Genomic DNA, 22172 nt, shown 5'->3' with positions numbered 1-22172 from the left:
ACAATCAGGTTTAGAACTGGGCTGGAACCAAAACTTCAGATCCAAAAAATTCCCAAAAAGTTGTGAGAGTTCAGAGATGGGTCCATACTTTGGATCTCAGGCCCGTCTTGCATGCTGTGCTTTTCAAAATTGACAAATGAGAGGTTTGCAGCATGGAAAGACTAGGTAGATCTTAAATGATCAAAACATTGGGCTTTATTTGTAATATGCTATTTGTGTGTTTTTGAAAGGCCACTTGCTGCATACAGATAAGTGTGCTGCTTTCTTTCATTTGTGCCAGATGAGTGTAGAATCTGTTTAATATGTGCTTTACATCCAAGCTTTCCCAGTGCTTCTCCAAAGTTGATTTCTGCGTCTTTATGAAATGTTAGATGGCTGCTTCAGAGCCATATACAAGGCCAGAGTATTCACTGGTGATGTCAACAGGCCTTCTGTTTCACCCAGCTGAAGTAATCAGATAAACTCAGCGTGAAGGAATAAAACTGAGCCAGAAGCAAGGCTAACGGTTAAATGAAGGCTAAGCCTGTGTTTTTCAAGCAAGCATAGAAGGCTTATTGGGAAGAGTTTGACTCTGTGGCAAAGCGCTCAAGGCAGCTGCATTCACCAGTACATTCAAGCTGTTGAACAGTAGACAGTAACTGCTTTCCCTAATCTTATTTTTGTAGGTAAGGACAACAATCATACTCAGAAATACAGGCACTCTCTTTCAGACTGGCAGTATATGCAGATCCCAGTGTAAGGGTCACACTTGCAAATGTACGCATGTGCCCAAGCAAACAGAAAATGTTTTATTTATAACCTCCTCAAAATCAGTAATTTTCATACACAATAAATAGACTATAAACCCTTTGAATTACTCTGAAAAAGGAAACATTTTGAGAACTAGGGACTTGGCTGTTGGGAAAAGGGATGGGTCAATGAGGGTATCAATAAATGCAAAAGTTGGAGACACACTATCCATAGAAACAATTCCTATACCGACTGGGTCCTGGAAAAATTTAGCTTTCACTGTAAGCTGATTGGCCCAGGCAGTATTGTTAGTGTATATTATTTAAAAGGGTCTAGAGAAATATCCCCTGCATAATCTCAACTGTGTGCACTTCTTGTATAATGAGCCCATTTCTACAGCCCCACTGAGGCAAAAATCCCATTGTCTTCAGTGAGAGTTTTATCCAAATATAAGTCACAAGATCTGGCCCAGTATTTAGACACCAACGCCCAGATCTTCAAAGATATTTAGGCATCTAACTCCATAATCATAAAGGTTCCTGCTGGTCTTAAAGTCTATTCAACTGTGAACATAAAAGGTTACATAACTTCAGTGGGGTTGCATAGGGCTAAGTGGGGGCAAATTAGCCCCTAGTCGTTGATGCTGAATGGTCAAAACCAAACTCAACTGAACTGCCAATGGGTCTCTGAGATCTGTCTGCAAGCATCTAGCTTTATTCTGTCTGCCATTTTTATATCTACAGCTGTTAGCATGGTGTATTAAATTCAGAGTATGCGATGAAAGAAAAGCAACAACATTAGATGGCAAAAGAGATGCTCTTCCTTTTAAAATAATTTTTACTCTCAAATCTATTTCTCTTCAGACGGTTTTTTTATTTAGTCTATTTATTTATTTGGCCGCTTTTAATCAGAGACAGTCTCTGGTTTGGGTCTCTGAGGATTGCTCTATGTTTCTATGCCAGGGATTTTGAGAAATAGTGCAGCAAGTTACTGAAAGTTGTTCTTACGGGAAAGGAATATTGATTGCCTTAGCTACCCATGAACAATCTTGCTCTCTCTCATCTTTTAATAAAGGAGAAAGAGAGACTGGACCAAAGCTGATGGCATATTTACCTTCATGAGTTTTTTTTTTTAAAAGTTAATTACCGCTTGGAGCAAGTTGGGATGGCTGTCCTGAGCTGTCTTTTATTAGTAGTCCCCTTCATTAATTTCCCTTGCTAGATTTGCTGCTAATAGCTGCTTGGTCCCAGACAGCACAAAGCAGCATCTGTGCCATTGAGCAGAAAAGCGGGACTCAGGCAAAGGGGGGTGGGGATAGACGCCGTTTACAAATCAACCCTTATTAACATGATGGCCTACTCTAGGGGGACTGCAGCCCTCAGCCTCTAGCATCAAGCGCAGCAGTTTGGACTTCAACTTTGCTAATATCAACTGGTGCTCCCGAACTAAGGAGCGAGACAAAAAACACCTCTTGCATGACCGTGCAAGTTATATAGCTCAACTGACTGTTAACGTCACTGGACTCATTAGTTTGGTTGATTATATTTTTTTTAAAGACGGGGATGGGAAGAAGGAGATGGTTAAATACAATAAAACAGAAGTAATAATACATTCATGTTTGAACAATATAATAATCAGTGATGCCTCACCGACAAAAAAAAAATTAAAAAAAATCAGATCCTCAATTGTCCTGTTTTTATATGGGAATGAGGGACAGACAATACAGCTTTGAAAACAGCTATATTAGTTACTGTTCTGGAGCCAACGCCTGAAGACCTTAAGGTGTGTCTACACTGGCAGAGTTACATCGCTGGCAGTTACAGCGCCGCTCAGAGAGCACTGAAGGGAAACCACGGTTGTGTGTTTACACTGTCAGCTGCCTGCGCAATAGCGTGTTCACACTTGCGGCACTTGCATCGGCATTCAGAGAGGTGCACTCTGGGCAGCTATCCCACAAAGCATTTCTTCCTCTTCTGCAGCTAAGGTGGAGGGGGCGTGGGGCATCTTGGGTCTTATCCCACTGTCCCGTGATGTATCCCAGCAATCCTTATGCTTCTGTCCACATTTGGCACCATCTTTCAACAGTTTGTGTACTGCACGCTCTGTCTCATTGGTCTGCACGAATGGATCCCGCACTGTTGACCAGTATGCGGCTTGCTCTGACTAACACGTGGTAGTGGAGTTATTCCTTCAACTACAAAAGCAAGAGGAGTTTGACAATGGTCTCACCACGTGAGATTGCTTGTGGCATTCCTGGAGGTGCTGACCACAGTGGAATGCCGCTTTTGGGCTCAGGAAGCAAGCACTGAGTAGTGGGATCACATCGTGATGCACGTCTGGGATGATGGCAGTAGCTGCAGAACTTTCGGATGAGGAAAGCCATGTTCATGGAATTGTGTGAGGAGCCCACCCCAGCCCTGCGGCGCAAGGACACGAGAATGAGCGCTGCCCTGTCATTGGAGAAGCCCATGGAGTTTGCACTGTGGAAGCTGGCTAGTCCAGACTGCTACCAATCGGTCGTTAACCAGTTTGGAGTGGGACAGTCAAACGTTGGACTTGTGTTGATGGAAGTGTGCAGGGCCGTTAATTGCATCCTGCTCCAAAAGACCATGACACTGGGCAATGTGTGTGACATTGTGGATGGCTTTGTACAAATGGTCTTACCTAAATGAGGAGGGGACGATAGACGGCATGCATATTCCAATTCTGGCACCAGACCACCGAGCACATTAAGCGGAAGGCTTATTTCTCTATGGTTCTCAGGCACTTGTGGCTCACCGTGGGCGTTTCCTGGACATTAATGCACGTTGGTCTGGAAAGGTGCATGACACACACATCTTTCGGAACACTGGCCTGTTCAGGAAGCTGCAAGCAGGGACTCTCTTCCCAGATCAGAAGATCACAGTAGGGGAAATCGAAATGCCCAATGTGATCCTGGGAGACCCCGCCTACCCCTTAATGCCGTGGCTTATGAAGCCATACACAGGGCACCTTGACAGCAGCAAGGAGTAGTTCAACAATAGGCTGAGCAAGTGCAGAATGACTGTTGAGTGTGCTTTTGGCCATTTAAAGGCCCGCTGGCACTGCCTATATGGGAGGCTGGACCTGGCCGATGACACTATTCCTATGCTTATAGCCGCGTGCTGTACACTCCATAATATTTGTGAAGGGAAGGGTGAAAGCTTCACTCCGGGCTGGACTGCTGAGGCTCAGCGCCTGGTGGCTGAGTTTGAACAGCCAGAGACTAGGGCTATTAGAGGGGCACAGCGCGGGGCCATAAGGATCAGGGATGCCTTGAAGCAGCAATTTGAAGCTGAAAGCCACTAATATTTGTTGCTATGCTTGGGAGTGCAGTGCTTGTAATGCTAGGAAATGATTGTGGCTGGTGCAGACGATGCACTATGAAGGTTTAAGAAAATTACCTGTTGCTTTGCAGGGCTCTGTTTGCTTTCAATTAATGGAATACAGATTGCTTTCAAACCAACACAATTCTTTTATTTAAAAACAACAACTGGAGGAGAGAGACAAACAAAAAACCACATCAGTACTGTTGGGGATGGGGGAAGAGAGGGGCCCAGGAGGAGGTGGGGTCCCGGGACGGTTAAAGATTTGTGTATGTCCAAGTATCATATGCAACCTTGTCCTTTGGAGTACAGTGCAGTGGGTACTGTACTTCAGCAGGGCTAAACTGCAGAGGGACGGGTGTTGAATGAAGTGGATACTGGGAGTCTCTGGTACTGGACGGTGATGGGGAAGGAGTGGAATGCAGTGGGGACCGACTGGAGCCAGGCAGTTGATAAGAGTGTGTTGGCAGTGTCTAGGGGGTGGGAGGCACATGGGAAAGAGTTTTGCAACAGCAGCTGCAGGGGAGTGCAGGTGCAGAGTTGCTCGGTTTGCAGTGCTATTAACACCTGGAGTGTGTCCGCTTGGCGCTACATAACATTTAAGAGCTGTTCCAGGGCTTCATTCTGATGTGCTGCATTCTCCCTTCAGTCCCTCTTCTCGCTGTCCCACCATTCCTTGGATTCTTGTTTTTCGGCCACGGAGTGCATCATGACCTCACGCAGAAAGTCCTTCCCTAGTTTTTCATGGGGTCCACTTTCTAATTCTGCGCAGCTGTTCAGCCAGTGATAACAAAGACGGCGGTTGGGCTCCCAAGGTCATATCTATGAAACCAAAATGCAACATTTTACAGAAGCAGTATTGTTTGCAACACACAGACCACTGATTCAGTGATTTAAAACATAGCCAGTATTGACATACCTGTCACTAACTGGCTGACCCCAGGCAAGCACACATGAGCCACAAGTCTCCCCAAATAGGTGTTCCAGGACTGTACTGTACTGTACACTGGACATGTGGCTCTTGGGGAGAGCCAGCACTGTAGGGGGGGGCTTTATAATCATTCCTGTCCCCTCATTTTCCACAGGCTATGTTCATTAGGGAAGATATCTCACTGCTGAGGGTGAGCAGGGAATCAAGGGTTCTTCTCCAAGATTGCAGCTTCTGCCCTGGCCCCTATGCGGCTTGCCTGTGTGCAGCAATGGCCCTCCCTCCTCAGTGATGGCAGAGTGGCATGGGAAAGTTACCCTTAATGGGGCAAGAAACAAAGCAGCTCTGCCAAAGAACCTGCGGCAGTGGATTGCCCAGTATCTCCATGAGAGTTTCGTAGAGATCTCTGAGGCAGATTCCCGTGAAGTGAGGGAGTCAATCAACACCCTGTTCCACTGCTCAGACTAGGCATGTGGTGGTACGTGCACCATACAGACACAAGCCTGCTTTCTGCAACTCTCCTGCCCCCAACAACTCGCTTCAGCGATTCCCAGAATCAAAGCCACTTACCAGGGGCATCCTCTCCTGTTTGTTCTTTTGCAAGTTCTGACAGCTGTGACTGGCTAGCCTCCTCCGGGGTAGAGAAGAGCTCTTGGCTGCATGCATCGCTGACCTTCAAGTTGTCCTCTGCCTCTGGCTCTGGGTCCCCCTTCCCCTCCCCCTCCTCATCCAAGATTTCCTCCTTCCACTCTCGACTGGCAGGCGAGTCACTGAAATATCCACAGTGGCCTTCGCAGTGGAGGTGGGGTTGCCACAGAGTATCAACGTCCAGCTCTTTGTAGGACTAGCAGCACCGGAGCTGCGGTTTGCCTCCTGCGCCTTGTGGTAGGCGCAGAGGTGAAAGTAAGCTGGTACGCCCTGGCACGGCAAGAGCCGGTGCGCCGTACTGGGGTGGATCGGCTTCTCCAGGCGCAGTTTAAAGGGCCTGTGGCTCCCAGCAGCGGCTGGAGCCCCTGGCCCTTTAAATTGCTGCCAGAGCCCCGCTGCTGGAGCCCTGGGGTAGTGGCGGCAGGGCTGGGGCTGGGGCGGCGATTTAAAGGGCCCAGTGCAGTAGCGGCGGCTGAGCCCTGGGCCCTTTATATCGTCCCCGGAGCCCTGCCGCCACTTCCCTAGGGCTCCGGCAGCGGGGCTCTGGCAGCAATTTAAAGGGCCAGGGGCTCCAGCCACCTGGGGACAATTTAAAGGGCCTGGCATGGTAGTGGCGGCCGGATCCCTGTCCCTGCAGCCCTGCTGCTGGAGCCCTGGGGAAGCAGCGGCGGGACTCCAGGGACGATTTAAAGGAACCAGGGCTCCGGCCACCGCTACCGCCCCGGGCCCTTTAAACTGCTGCCAGAGCCCCCGGCTGCCGCTGTTACCCCGGGGAGGGGGAAGGAGGCACTTGCCGGTACAGGGTGGGCCGGGTCTGGCTCTGACCTCCCCCAGCCCCGCCCCTTCCGCCCTGGGCCCCACCCCTTCTGGGGGCCAGATCCAGCCCCAGCCCAGCCCCGTACCAGTAAGTCCCTAGACTTACTTTCACCCCTGGGTAGGCGTTCCGCAGCTCCTTCACTTTGACCCTGCACTACAATGTGTCCCGGACATGGCCCCTTTCTGTCCTGCATCGTGAACTCTGTCCATAGGTATCGTAATTCCTATGGCTGGAGCGCAGCTGGGACTGGACAGCCTCCTCTCCCCAAACGCTGGTGAGGCCCAGCAGCTCGGCACTGCTCCAAGCGGGGGATGGCCTGGTGCGTGGAGCAGGCTTGGCCACCTGGAAAGATGCACTGAGACCACTGCACGCGTCACCGAGCACACAGGAAGGGGATTTCAAAATTCCTAAGGAATCTAAGGGGTGGGGCTCTCAGTTGGCCGCCTGAGGGCAGGGCAGTAGAGTTCAAGTCGATGACCAGAGAGGCGAGAACAGGCATCGTGGGACACCTCCCGGAGGCCAATCGCAGCGCTGGAATTGTCACGCTGTCTACACTGGCATTGCAGCGCTGTAGCCCTGGGGCAGAAAGCTCTCCGCCTCTCGTCGGGGTGGGTTTTTTACAGCGCTGCAACTGTGCAGTTTCTGTGCCCTGAGTGGCTTGGCAGCGTGTACCCCTCGGGAGTTACACTGCAGAAAGCTGCTTTACTGCGCAGAAACTTGCCAGTGTAGACAAGGCCTTAGTCAGGACCAGATTCCACTCCAACTGAGGCCGGTTGTGGCACCTTACTGAAATAGTGGTCCCAGTGAAGTAAAAGGGACTAATCACAGAGTAATGGTTGACTCAACCAGGGTGTGGCCCTCAGGTTTTAATCAGGCCTCCCTCAAGCAAAATTACCATTTCTTCCCCAGTGCCAGAGATTGACATCTTTCAGTACGGTATTTTGTATGATCAGACATACATTCCTAGACTGTTTATTCACCCATTTGGTGAGCCTGGCACACGTAAGATTGAAGTCTCAGGGAGGGATGAATTAAGGCATTCTGAGCAGTGTGGGCACAGCACATTCTAGAGCTCCCATGGGCCCACCCCCACGCTGTGACAATGGTGCTTAGGCAATGGCCCCCCCATCCCTCCTTGGGGTGGCAGCAGCTTTTGGAATCAAGATGAATAGGGCAGTTCACATCTCTAGGAACTATTGTTCTATTGTTTCAGGCTGCCTGCAGACTCAGGCAGATATCACGTCTATTTGGCTCACATTCAACTCTTCTTTGCATTCATGAGAGCTGGAGACTTTTTTTTTAATTGTTTCTGAGTTCATCATAGGATTCCAGCAACTGGAACACTAGGCACAGGCCTATAATTCCTACACCTTAATCCAGCAGTAGGTGGCATGAATTTAATCAGCAGGGAACTGCATTAGTGGCCCACTGATGCATTTCAAACATGTACATTGAGTGTAATCTACAAATAATACTTATGTGGGATTTATTGAATCCAATTTAAAAATAGATTGGGACAGAAAGAGGGGAGGAAAGTGGATTTAAAAGATAGGAGAGATTATTAACATTCTTTGTGGTTGTGAAAAGTCAGTCTTTTGCATTGTAATATTAATCCCACCCTTGTTTGAAATATTCCTGGAACTCTACATGTGCTCTAACCCTCCTCCCCTGCAGAATTTACAGCAGCCTTTCATTTATTCCTGCAGTGGATGTCTTGTTTTTTTCCCCTTAATAGCAAAGTTAGGGGGAAAACTCTCCTTTAACTTTCTGACGGCTAGATTTTGCTTTCATTTCTTACCCTGTCCACAGGTCAATGCATTGGTGCACCCCCATGCCCCAGAAATAGCACAGGGATGGGCAGAGGCATGATTCCTTCCTAACTTCCCCATGTTTCAGGTGAGGTATAGAAACTTGATCCTGATCTATTCAAATAGTAAACTATTACCCACCGTGAGCTGGCTCTGCTGTGCTGGCTGGTGCATTAAGAAGGCGGAGCCGAGGCTCTGGCCACTCCACTCCCCTCTTATTCTCTGACCACCTGCTTTGGATGGGTAGGTAGGTGGCATGGTGGGTGTGTGCAGCATTAAATATAGCTAAAAAAGCATGTATTTTTCTTGGCGACTATTTGATTTGTCTCTGGGTGAAATAAAGGTGCTAGATTCTGGCCTGACTCACCTGCTGTGCAACACTATTGATTCCAGTGGGGGGTTATGGGCTATACAGTAAGTCAGGACAGAATTGCCCTCGCAGTTGCCATGTTAAAAAATTCTACCAGTGCAAAATTCTACTCCCTGATCCGTATGCAGATATTGACATTTATTTCTGCTCTCCCTGCCCTCTGCATACCAATCTCCCATCAATGTCAAAAGGAACTCAATCACTGACTGTATCCACCACCATATAGAGCTAAGAGCCAGACTTAGCCCTTATGGAGGTGATGGAGAAGCAGCTGATGTCCTGCTCATCCATTCAGTAAGGATTAATCCCAGGCTATGATATCCCTTACTTTGAATAATCAGTGACCAGAGACACAATCTAACTAAGGAATTAGAAGGCAAACCAGATTAAAATAAAAATCTGTTCCACTCCAGTGCAGCTGTGGTCATTCTGGAGGGATGGCGTTCTTTGTAGAAACAAAAGAGTGATTGGAAATGATGGGAAACCTCAGCAGAAACATTATTTTTCTGCTCTTGGTAGCATCTCCTGTGAATATTCAATGTCTGCTCCTGCTGCCATTGAATTCAAAGGGAGGACTGCTATTGTCTTTAAGGAGAGCAAGTTTCCCTTTGAGCCCTCTCTCCCGCCTCCCTCTACTCCTGTGAATGAGAATCTGATCATAAAGGCACCCATATGAGACTTATCCAGATAAAGTCAATTGAATGGGTAGCTAAGACCAGACAGTCAGTGAGCAATAACTGCATTGTGCTGAGGCCAGAGCATGCTCCACGAAGCTCTGCAATTCTGGAGGGGATAAAGATTTGTATCCTCTGTACGGCCCTGTGGCCAGTTCAACAAATCCATTATAAACATCCAGCGTGATCCTGGTTTTCTGTTAAGGAGCAGGCCTTCACACTGTTGGAGTGAGTCACATGGCAGGGGGATTGGATGGAGAGGCTGCACAGTGGGCATTGTTCTAGGCAGGCTTGTCTGGAGATGCTCTTCTTCAGACAGGCAGCAGTTGCCGCTGAGTGCCTCTACAGTGCACTGCTGCTGAGATCTAACTCATTTATCCCCCGCTCCCATCCCCGCAGATGGACTCCGTGATGAATGCATCATAACTGATTTAACTGAGGCAGTGTTTAATCCAAAGGGGAACACAGGTCCTCCAGCTACATCCTGCCCCCTATTCTGTTAAATAATTAACACAGCTTTCCTTGTAACTGTCACCCCAGATTCCTGCTTGCTGAGAAACTGCAGCAATACATGCACTGATGTGTTTGTCATCCATGTGGAGAATGAAGGGCTGTGTTATTCAGAGGAGGAATGACAGTTACAGGCTGGTGGCATGCAGGCTCTGGAGTTAATATTGCCAGCTGGACCCTTTTAACCTCATCTGCAAAAAACTTTCAGTATTTCAGCAACATTACTCCAGTGATTTCAAATCAATCTATCAGAGACACGAGGAGCCAATGAAAAAAAGCTTCTCTGCAGTAGAGTTTTTGGATATTATTTTTACGGATGGGTAATATTACCACTCTAGCACCCCCCAGAGGTGATCTCAGAGTCTTCGGCACAGCCCTCCTGCTGCATTGTTCAAGGTGTCGGCCTTCTTGCAGGGGGGAGTTAAAGTACTCCAAACAAAGTCAGTATGCTTCCACTGCCCACAAAAAGGGTGAGGAGCCCCGGTGGGCCAGCCTATACTCTACCCTGGCCTGAGGCCCGCTGGGGATATCAGTTGGCGGCTCCTTCATGGGGCCTTGAGGACGGGTGTGTATTTGGCACGGTTTACCCCTGTCCCAGACACCTGCCCCTTCTGTGGCGTGAGGGAGACGCTGGCACACGATTACTTGGAGTGCACCAGGTTGCAGCCCCTATTCTGGCTCCTCACAAATATTTTGTTACATTTCTGGCTGCACTTTTCCCCTCACCTCCTTATCTATGCACTCACTATCCATGGCCCCACAAAACCACAGGACCTCCTGGTCAACCTCCTCCTGACCCTGGCTTAAATGGCCATCTATAAAACCAGGGAGAGGAGGTTGGCCGATGGAGTCTCCTGTGACTGTGGGGCCTATTTCCGATCCTCAATCCATTCATGCATCCAGGCAGAGTTCCTCTGGGCAGCGTCCACTGACTCCCTTGACGCCTTCGAGGAGCAGTGGGCACTGTCTCTGCTCGGTGTCCCCCTCAGGTTTCCTTTGACCACACTCCTGTTACTGTTATTTTATTAGTCGTCCCCTGAAATCACTTGGCTTCCAATTCCTGTGGATCCCCCCCCCTTAGGCTGGGGTGGGGCGGGGGGGAGAATCCTTTAGCAGTGGGTGGGCTTCCGCCTGCCCACTTTCTGGATCCCAATAGGATCCCTCTCCTGTAGCCATGTGGCCCGACCCTGTCACAATGGTTAACCTGACCTGTTTCTAAGAGGCATGAAATATAAAAAAAAAGCAAAAAAAAAAAAAGCAAAAACCAAAACAAAACCCACAATCCTACACCACTGGGAAGCCAAAGGGGAGTGGGTGAGGAACAGGGAAAAATACCGGCCCTTCACCTGTCTGAGAGGGCCTGGTGGGCCAAGGCTCTCAAGGCGTTTCGCCAGGCAGCAGCCCCGGCTTCCAAGGGCGAGGGAGGTGCTGAGTTGCAATCCTGCTCCTTCAGAGCAGCTACAGGCAGCAGCACGCAGCAGGGATCCTCCCTTTTAAGGCGTGACGAGCTTCACAGGTGCTTGCTGGGTTGAAGCTCACTGTGCCAGTGGAGCTTTTTAACCCCTTCCTGACAGAAGTGGGGATTTGCCCCACTGCAAGAAGTAAGATCTGAGGAGTCTCAGGGATCAGGGTCTAAATTTAGATCTCTGGATTGAAACGAGTGTCCATTATCTTCAGGAGTGCACCATCTTGAATTCAAGAATGCATATGGCTGCCACAGACCTGGAGAGGTCTCTCCGAATGCATTGTTGACACCATTTAATGTGAAGTACTCGGAGTGATGTCTCAGGCCAGGAGAGTAGAGGGCAAACATTTATATAAAGCTACTAAGGCAATTTTATTCAGTAATGCATCATTAGAAGAGACTGACTCTGGGCTCTGCAGAGCTCTTTTTCCACAGGAAATATCCTACAGTACTCCGCAATTATGTTAAATGCTGGTAGTGCACTGGAAGTGTCCACTGCCACCACTACTCTCTTGCTGATAGTTCCTCCTAAGCCCTGGAATCTGCTGCATTTGGGACATCCTAGTTGGCTAGGCTATTAGATTTGCCCCATACACTTTATAAAAAGCACCAGGGGATCCCCAGAGAGACTCAGAGAGAGAAGTAGAAGGGACCACATCTCCTTGGAAGGACAGAAAGATCTCTTCAAATGGTCCCGCACACCCACCGCATACTCCTGGCAGCACCAGAGTGCAAGCACGGAGTATAAACCCAGGCCCTTGTCTGTTACTTGAGCCAACAACATGCAGGCAGAGAAGAGAGACTGTTTTCTTCTCCCCCTACTCAGACCTAATTTCCTTATGAATAAAATGACAAAATTCTATAGAGACCAAAACACAGAGCAGAGAACAGCTTTTGTAGAATGATCATGCTAGCACTTATATGGTGCTTATATCTTCAAAGTACAATATAAACATTAACTAACTAATCCCACGGCACCCTTTGACAGAAGTAATTTATCATCCCATTAATAGATAAGAAAATAATTGAGACTCAATTAGGTTAAGTGATTTTCCCAAGGCCTCATAAGTCAATAGCAGAACTGGGATTTTTAGTCACTACGTCCAAACTGAATTCTAGATATAGATTTGAAATGCTCTGTGTCCAGCTCCCACCCCTGAGTCATCCAATCCCCTGTTTAGGACCTGTTAATGTTATAAATAAATAAAATGAATCGTTGCAGTTCCCTGTGATTCAAGTTGCGGCCTGCTGCCATTCTGAGCCTCATTCTGATGACACCCGGATCTTACACTGTTATATATCTATTGATTTAGAGTTACTTCTGGAATTACTTCTGATCTACATTGGTGTGAAATCAGAATCAAGTCCTAGGCCATAGTGGCTTTGGCTAGTGAAGCCTTGCAAGGAGATCTCCCAATAAAGGAAAATCCACCTGGAGGAGGTTTCAGTAGCACAAGGTACCCATAACCCCCACACTGGTGGGGACAGGGGAGGGGCCCTGAGGCTGGCAGTGCAGCCTCGGAAATGGACAGCATTACGCTGTTGGGTAGGCATGGTCAGGGCACCCAGGATTCAGCACATAATCAGGCAGCCTCCACCAGGAGGGCCCCTTTGGAGGCCTGGTCACAAGTTATAATGGCCCTGCTCAGGGGTGAATCCTCCTGGGTTTAGTGGAGCAATTTGTACCCCTTTGTGCTAACAGCAGTGACTTAATTTCTGGTAGGGTATTTGTTATTCGTAACTAGTCCCCGGATTACATTACAAGGGAAGCAGCAAAACTGACCAGGCACAAAGTGCTGTGCAATGCCCAAAGGAACCCAACTAACACAACTGAGCAGCACTTTGGCAATCCAAGTGATTCACTATTGTTTAGGCTGCCAATCGCCGTTGTAGCTTGTCTGGCAGGCGCTCTGCTACACGGTCATTGCCACTAACTACAGAGTGACATACTAGCTGCTTCTCATTAAAGGGCTGTAGTAACTGAGATGCTTATCCATTGACTCCTACAATCCTGAGCTCCCTGACTCAGAAGTCTTGCACCAAAGTAAACAACAGAGGCCGACCGTTACAATGTGTCCTTATTTCAAACAACTACTGCCAGGAAGATGTGCTGAAAGAGCATGCTGCTGAGGCTACCCTTCTTAAAGCTAGCTCACTGCTAGCTGAGTCAGTCTGGTTTGTTGCTAACTCAAAGGCAACCATAAGCCAGAAACCCACTCAGAGCTAACCAGGGCACAGAGAAAGCCCATTTTTGAACAACCAGGGAAGCACAGGAAGAAAATTACCAAACTTTGGTTTTGGCCTCACTCACCAGATAAAACTGTTAAAAATGGATATTAAAATGTTAGATCATCTCCTTTTGGGCCAGGTTCTGATTCCTTCCTCACAGCACGTAGCATCTCAGTATTCTACTCCTCAGAGCAATAACACTGAAGTCATTGGGGTTACGCATGGAGCGATGAGCTATTCAGTGTTGTTAATAGGATCAGACTCTGGCCTTCTGTGGTTTACGTTACACAGCATCTCAGAAGAGACTGGGGACCCAGTTAAAGGGCCTGATCCAAAGCCTGTTGGAACCAACAGAGAGACACACATGAAAATACAACCTTCTGTAATGATCTGGTGTGCATTCCATCTTTTATAGCACACTGGGAAAACTCAGCAAAATGGTGTCATACACATTTATTTTCCTAAGGATTTATGACAAACACTTGCATATTTGGGCCTTTTTACGGTGAAAAAATACAGGTACAATAAGGGTCTGTAATTTGTTAGAATAAAGAGATACTGCCAACTTGCTTAAGACTTAAAATTTAGATTTTTGTTAAGAAAAAAGTTTTTTTAATAAATCTCATAAATAGAAAAAATCATTTTGTAAAAATGTAAATGAAAAGATTTTTTAATTTTTTTTTTTTTTTTTGGTTTCTCTGTAACAGCCCCTCAGAACGGAAAGGTGGGTAAATGGTTACGGTGCAATTCCTTGCTCCATCACAGGCTTCCTCTGGAAGTCCTTGGGAGAATTACTGCAGACAATTACCCACAGGGATATTTATACTTGCTGACATCACGGGGTATTTTGAGGATAAATACATTAAAGACTGTCAGGCACTCCGATACTAATCTAATGGGGGCCATATAATTATGTAAGATGGATAGATTGTGAAAGAAAACAATACCCTTGTTCTCATGCATGATAACCAAAAGTGAAACTGACTAAAAATAGTGAAAATGATCAGTTTAATTTCACTGTCTACCAGAGTGAAATCAAAAAGTAAAACAAACAATATAAACAGCAAATTAGCCATTTAAAATGCTGTCAGCTTTAATTATTAAAAGTGTTATTAGTGCTGATAGTTACTCGGCATGGCAGTGTTAGTTGCTTATAATTTATTAGGACCCTTCAACTAATCTGAGAAAATTTTAAAAACACCCTATAGAGTTCTGCAAAAAAGCTTTAATGTAACATTTTTGCAGCCTATTAATTCCTGAAACCTTACTACCTTTTTTTCCTTTAAATTCTGTAGCTGTATTTTCCAGAAGCACTAACCCATGTGCACACAATTTTTGTCACTAGGTTAACCAGCATTTTACTGTTGCAGACAATCCTCTTCTTTATTGGCTGTGGTACAAGATAACTGACTTAATCTTCCCCGTAACACGTGAGTTTTCATGTATCATTTTAATCTGCGAAACATTGGAGCTGAGTGTACTGTCACATGCCGATTTTACTTTTCTATGAGAAAGTGACTCCCAGGCTCAATGATGGATTGTTTGCTCTTTTTTAACAACAGGCAAGACGGTGAATGCCCTGGGGTGATAGACAGTGTGCAGTGGGAATGAGAGCAAATCTGATGGCCCAGTTCAAGTTCACCTGACAAAGCTGGAGCAGTCTGCAAACAGCATTCTAGAAAGGATTATTCACACTAGCATTATATTTCTGAATGCATTTTTTCCCTGCGCAGCTGCACAGCTCCCCAACACTGAAGGTTTATGCACCATAATAAAGAGATTTAATTTTTTTCTCTTACTTCCCACTCCTTACAACTAGTTTCCCCTGCTCTGTGCAATTATAGGGCATCTGTATATCCAAACAACTCAGTACAAACAACACCTTGAAAACAATAGCAGAACTAAACAACAATAACAAAAAGCCTGAACTCTCTGCTGGCTGGAGAAACAAAAGCTGATGGTTTTGTTAAGCCTAACTTTGTACTGGGGGTCCGATATTTTTATGGAACTTTAGTACCCAGTTTCCTTCCCCCTCAAGATGAGGGGAAAAAAATACCCTAAACAATATCAACCAGATGCTTTTCTGGGACAGGATATTGGAACTTTAAGACCTATTTTGGCTTGTAAAAATTGTATTTTAGCTAAAGGAAGTCTTGAACTAAATATTTAGCAGGAAAATCAAATGTTGTTACAAAACACAAGGGGGCACACTCTTTGCAAAGTCAGAGGTGTTCTATTTTAGCTGGTGGGGCAGCTCCCTGAGAAGTGACAAATATTGCCCCCCATTCAAGAGGTTGTTCCCCCTGGGTGGACCTCCCCCAAACCTACACAGAACCCCACTGAAATTGATGAGGTGCCACATGGAGACAGGGTTGAACTGCATGGAACCATATGCAAGATCAAGGCCTTTAGCTGCTTCCCAGGTACAGTTTAGATAATACTTAGCACTTACTAGACATTGCAGTGGCATCTTCAAAGTGCTATACGAACAGTAACAAATTAATCCTCACCAAACCTGTGTGGTAGGTATTCATTATGCAGATGGAGAAACAGAGCAGCAGTGAGGTTAATTAACTTGAGTAAGGCCATACAGCAAGTCAGTGGAAGAACCAGGAATAAAACTCAAGAGTGTCTGAATCCTGCATTGCCACCACTAGACCATACAGCTCAAAAAAAAGTTTGGACAATGATCTGAATACATCTGAACCTAGTTTGTCTGGCTATTTCACAGACAGAGGCTTTCAGCGCTTTCTACGAGGTCAATCACATCACCAGCAAAGTAGCACTAAGCGTGAGGCTTCACTGCACAGTTAGCTCAAGCTATAATCTGAGTGTTAATACTAAATCAATTCCTGCCCCCACACAAAAATCTCTAGCTAAAGTGTGCTTTAAACTCAAGCCAGCTGCCCTGTCAGGTAATGTCTACACCACAGCTTGGGGGATGCAATACCTAGCAAGGGTAGACAGACTCATGTTAGCTCAGCTTGAGCTACGATGCAAAAAATGAGGCACAGGCAGTGGCTTGGACTAACCACCCAAGCTCAGACCCAGGGGGTTGGGCAGGCTTGGACTCTGACAGCTAGGCCGTGCTGGAACATCCACACTGCTATTTTTAGCACACTGGCTCAAGCGGAGCTAGTCTGAGTCTGGCTGCCTGGCCTGGAAATCACCCTCCCGACCCAGGAGCAGTGGAGACATACCCTTAAGGAGGGTGTGTTGAAGCTCCAGTGATGCTGCCGCTAGACACACAGTGGGGATATAACAGCTCGAGTTACAACTCATCAGTCTCTGCTGCTAATCCAACCACTCCGTGTAACTCCCGTGCTGTTCTGAAGGCTAGCTCGAGTGCAGGAACTTGAGTGTACTAACTCGAGCTATCTGTTGCAGTGAAGAGAAGCCCTACAAGAAATCTAATGCAGATAAAGCCTGACATTCTCTGCCCCTTGAATACATCCCCAGTGAGTTTCTGAGAAGGGAATGACATAACTGCATTTGCTACTTTCCAATTCTCCAGGTGGTAACTCACAAAAGTCCAAGAAGGTCATGTCCATGAATTACAAGCTTTGGTCTAAAAAAAACAAAAGATTGTTTCATAAAAAGTAAAAAGCGGCAGCTGCCTCTACCCAGGGTAAGCACTATTGAAGCCTGCGGACAGCACACATACCACAGGACATTCAAAGACTGCGGAGTGTTAAAAATCAGGGATTCTTGGAGTATACTAGAGAACCATGAACAATAACAAAAGTGCAGATAAAAATGAATGAAATAGAGGAAATGTTCAAAGCAGCAGCTGCATGTACATGCAATACTAAAACATGTCCCCAGCACACCCAGCAAACATGTAAAAGCTCCAAGAAATGTCCTTGGATTGTGGCTTGAATTAAATTAAGTATTTTCAGGGGGCAGAACAGCAGGGTAAGTGACACTGGCTGTTGAGGGAGTTAGTGTGAAATTACATCTCCTGAACCCTAGAATATCACCAGACATTTCTGCTTCAGTCTCATAATTTATGTTGACTGAAGAAACCCCAAAATGAAAGGCATCAAACCCATTCGGTGGAGAATTACAGTTTTATATAATGGTCTGTGAGTCAGGGTCACAAAATCAGGGACAGGAATCGATCCTGAGTCAACAACAGAGCTCCCGCTGATGATAATGATTGTACAAAGGATGAACAAGAATATGACCATGTCATAATTAAACTTTCAGAGGCTATGACAAGTCTTTGGAGTCCACACAAATTTTTCCATTAGCATTAATTGGAGATGGATCAAACACGTAGCTAGTAAAATTGCTAGTGCATTCAGCATCAGTCAGTGGGAAAATTCTGCAGGATACTTTTAGGACTGTCCCTGTGTCTGCCATTTGTTTATTTAATCATTTGTACATGGAATTATCTAATTTGCATGCATGACTGCAGAAAACATATGTGCAAATAATGTGTGCAATAGCAAGCCTTAGTTATCCACAAATGTGTTTCTTCCAGCATCATTACAGTTCAGAGTTAACATCATACTGCTCGGAATTAGGACCGTTCACAACTTTCTTTGAGTTGGTGTTTCAGGTTTATCTAGGCTAGTGCACAGGGTCACTGTACATTGGAAAGTTTATTTTCACAACCATGAGGAGCAGAAACTTAATATTTATATGATATTCTTATATTCTGCAGAAATCCTAATATATCATGGGCTGCATAGATACATTGAGCAAGTAGGGAGTTTGGCATCCTCATTCTTTATAGAGTTAAATCAAGAGACATGTTAGAAATGAAAACAGAAGAAAAAGGGAAGTTACAGATGTAGACCAAGGGAGAAAAGAGATCCTTTCAGGGTGGATTTGAAAACAGCTAGGAGTTAAGTAGAAAGAACAGGCGTACTTGTGGCACCTTAGAGACTAACAAATTTATTTGAGCATACGCTTTCGTGGGCTTGTGATGTACAGGAAGGCACTTCTAGATGACATGAGCTACAGATGACAGGCTCTTACACCATCAGTGACAAAAGAGTGCAAAGTGTCAGAGAATAAGTTCATGCTAGATGAGCACATGGGTATAGAATGTGACTTTAGGCACTGCCCTGAAAATTGTGTAAGCTGCAGTCCCCAGGAGACATTGTTATTCTGTGGCTATGTCGACGCTATGTGCTAGGGGGCGTGATTCCCAGCTCACATATCCATAGGAGTGCTAGCTCTCATCTGAGTTAGGACACTAAGAACAGTAGTGTAGCCACAACGCTTCCAACAAAGATAAATTCAACATTTCAACAAAATTCAACAAAGACAAAAGGTAAGGTGCTACACTTAGGGAAGAAAAAACAAATGCACAAATACAGAATGGGGGATAACTAGCTTGACAGCGGCACTGCTGAGAAGGATCTGGGAGTCGTGATGGATCACAACCTCAACATGAGTCAACAATGAAATGCTGTTGCCAAAAAAGCAAATGCAATTTTGGGCTGCATTAACAGAGGCATTGCATGAGGTGATAGTACTGCTCTACTCAGTGCTGGTTAGGCCTCATCTAGAGTCCTGTGTCCAATTTTGGTCACCACTGTATAGAAAGGATGTAGAGAAACTGGGAAGGATCCATAGGTGAGCAATGAAGATGATCAAAGGGATGGAATGCCAGCCATATGAGCAAAGGCTGAAGGAACTGGGTAAGTTTAGTTTGGAAAAGTGGAGATTAAGGGGTGGGGGACATGATAGCAGTCTTCAAATACTTGAAAGGCTGCCATAAAAAGACGGAGAAAAATTGTTCTCTCTAGCCAGAAAGGGCAGGGCAAGAGACAATGGGTTCAAACTACAACATAGCAGATTTAGATAAGATCTCAGGAAAAACTTCCCAACTGCAACAACAATAGGACAATGGAACAAACTGCTTCGGGAAGTTGTGGAAGCTCCTTCCCTGGAGGTTTTCAAGAAGAGGCTGGATAGCCATGAGTCTTGGATGATTTAGACCCAAGTCCTGCATCCTGGCAGGGGGTTAGACTAGATGGCCCTTGCGGTCCTGTCTATCCCTATGGCTCTGTGATTCTATGAAGAGCATAGGCAGCACCGCGGTGCTAGCTGCCCTGAGTACAAACCCACCTGAACCCTGTGGGTACGTATTTGGGGCTGCTCGCGTGTGCTGCTGCTGTCTGTGCTTTTGTGGCCAACTCCCTCTGATTAACACGGCAGCTCAGATGAGAGCTAGCATGAGTACATCCGCGTGGACATGGAATCACATCCCTAGCTCATAGTGTAGACCTAGCCAGAGACACCCCTCAGAGAAACAAACAATTTCTCCTGGGTCCTCCTTGGTACCAGCAGCAAATCACATCCCCCTGTGCCAGCTCAGCCAAGGTTCCACCTTCTTCCACCACCGCCTCTCGGGAGCAGTTACACCACGTAAAGCTAGTGTAAGTCAGATCAGAATGTTCCTCCACATGTGTAGGGCAGCAGGGAATGCCCTAAACCTACCCACATCCAGTCGACAGCCAAAAAAAGCAAAACCAATGTTCTTACAGACCAACTTGCCATTACTTATGGCTTGTCTCTATGGAGAGTTAGTATGCAGCAACCTGAGGAGTAAATCTACAGTTCAACTAGCCTACCTTTCACTAACTGACTGCGTGGATCCTACTACCACATGCTACAAGTTCAGTACAAGTTTCACAGCAGCGACTGCAGGATCTACGCAATCAGTTAGTGCACGGTCGGCTGGTGCATCGCAGATGTACATTCCAGCTTACTACACACTAATTCTCTGCACAGACAGTCCCTTAGTTTATAACTGTACTTGAGTATACTCGTTAAAGGCAAATAGCTCCCTTCACTTCAGCGGGACTACTTGTATGAATACGGGTTGCAAGACTGGCCTTTAGATTTGTGGCAGCCAGAGTTCCATTAGAGGCATCAGTGGGAGTTTTGTTTTGTTTTTAAGAGAGAACTGCCAGGCTGATAGGAAAGTGTCCTGTGGGCACATTAAACACAGATGTGAGCAAGTCCATCCATCTGTCCTCAGGCACGGCTTCCTTTGGCTTCAACAGCAGTTTTGCCTGTATAAGGGCTGCAAGGTTTGCTCTGTGGCTAGCACAGTTAAAACTGCCATTTTACAATGTAAGCAAGAAATTACACACTCAGGTCTGAAAAAAAGAAGCTAAGTTTTTATCACTTTTTGTTTTAGTAACACAGCATGTCAACACTGAAAAAAGTCTCTGAAAATCATAAATACAAGTAAACCCAAATACCTGAAATAACTATACCAGATCCTGACTACACCCTCTTCCTTAGGATAGTATCTCCTAATAGCAGCAGGGGTTACAAATCCCACTGTCCTTTCTCAGCCAAAACCCACATTGAAGTCAAGCCCTGAGTAAAGGTTGTACCATCGTATCTCCTTCTGGTGCTGTGATTTCTAGATGAGACTGATCATTATAAGGACAAAGTTCTAGTGTGAGCTCACAATATTGCTGGCTCTTGTGGGTTTGTTATACCCTTGATGTTCCTTGAATATACTTTTATGTGGTTTTGTTAATTTCCACAACAAGCTGTATTCAGTAACGTGGTGTTACCAACCTGGAACAATGACCCAGATCCTTCCAACACTTAGGAATAGAAGTAATTTTACTTCTATGGCTCTTCTCTAACAAGCAGAGTTATTAATGTATATAAATGTGTGAGGGATCAGGTCCCATGTCAGCACCTGTCAGGCTGTCTTTGCACAAAGCTAGTTAGGTTTTGCTACCGAAGGCCTCGTTAAAGAAAGATGATGGCAGATTTCATTGCACTCCACGTGTTGATTATTGAAGAAATAATAAATTCCTTTCTCTCCAAAGTTGGTGGAGTGTGAAACATCTTTCCCATTAAGAGAATGAATCTGGGGGTCTGTGAGGTAGATGAGGCCTTTTCCATTACCAGTCACCCAACCTGTAGAATAAAGAATACATCTGAATATAAAATGACATACAATAGTCCCTTCACTTCATTGTGTTCTGTAATTAAGCTCCACCCACCCCAAGTCTGATCAATTTTACATAGGTGGAATTCTGCTGATGTCAGTGGAGTTACTCCTGATTTACCCCAGGGTAGGTGAGAGCAGAATAAGGCCCTTAACGTCTGTACTGATATGCAGGTAAGAACACATTCACAAGATGACATTAGGTCCCAATAGCATCTTGTTTTTTGGCTTTACCCTGCTAAGGGAGGAGGGTACTTGAGTCAACAGCTTGGAAGGTCAGGTCATCAGCTCTAACCCAGGAGAGCCTGTGAAGCTAAAGAGGGGATGAATGGTTTCAGCCATTTTGGGGCTTGCCAGTCACAGGGAAGGAGAAGGGTGGCATGGGAACTGCTACACTGTCTCGGTGTTACCTGAGGAGCCCCCTTTGCAGGGAAGCCCCTCAGGGGCCCATTTCTGTTAGCTTTAGTTTAGCTTTCACATGGGTGGAGTGACACAAGGTTGCATCACACTAGGATCTGGCCCAGGAACATGATTACAGTTTCTCTCACATCACGAAGAAAGGGAGGGTCTCTTTGAGCCGCCAGGTGTTATTTATTTCACATGCCAAAAATTATGGCCTATTTTCTTACACAATGTGAGTCTGAGTCCTCTCTATGCCTCCCCTTGTCTTAGTGACACTGTAAATGGTTTTGTTCTTTGTACAGCACACACTGC

General features: G+C 46.0%; 1 protein-coding gene across 3 annotated transcripts in view; it reads right to left on the bottom strand.

Annotated features, from left to right (window-relative positions):
- Positions 1–20674: 20674 nt before the first annotated feature.
- ALPK1 (alpha kinase 1) overlaps positions 20675–22172 on the bottom strand; it is a 77702-nt gene continuing 76204 nt past the window's right edge. For all 3 annotated transcript variants that reach the window (XM_073340905.1, XM_073340906.1, XM_073340908.1), the window contains one exon: positions 20675–21427. In XM_073340905.1, coding sequence (XP_073197006.1) covers positions 21228–21427 — 200 coding nt within the window. In that variant the 3' untranslated portion in view covers positions 20675–21227. The remainder of the gene's footprint in view (positions 21428–22172) is intronic.

Source organism: Lepidochelys kempii, chromosome 4 (genome assembly GCF_965140265.1).
Source record: "Lepidochelys kempii isolate rLepKem1 chromosome 4, rLepKem1.hap2, whole genome shotgun sequence".
NCBI lineage: Eukaryota > Metazoa > Chordata > Testudines > Cheloniidae > Lepidochelys > Lepidochelys kempii.
Note: the sequence above shows the minus strand (reverse complement) of the source record. Positions and strands in the feature narration are given on the sequence as shown.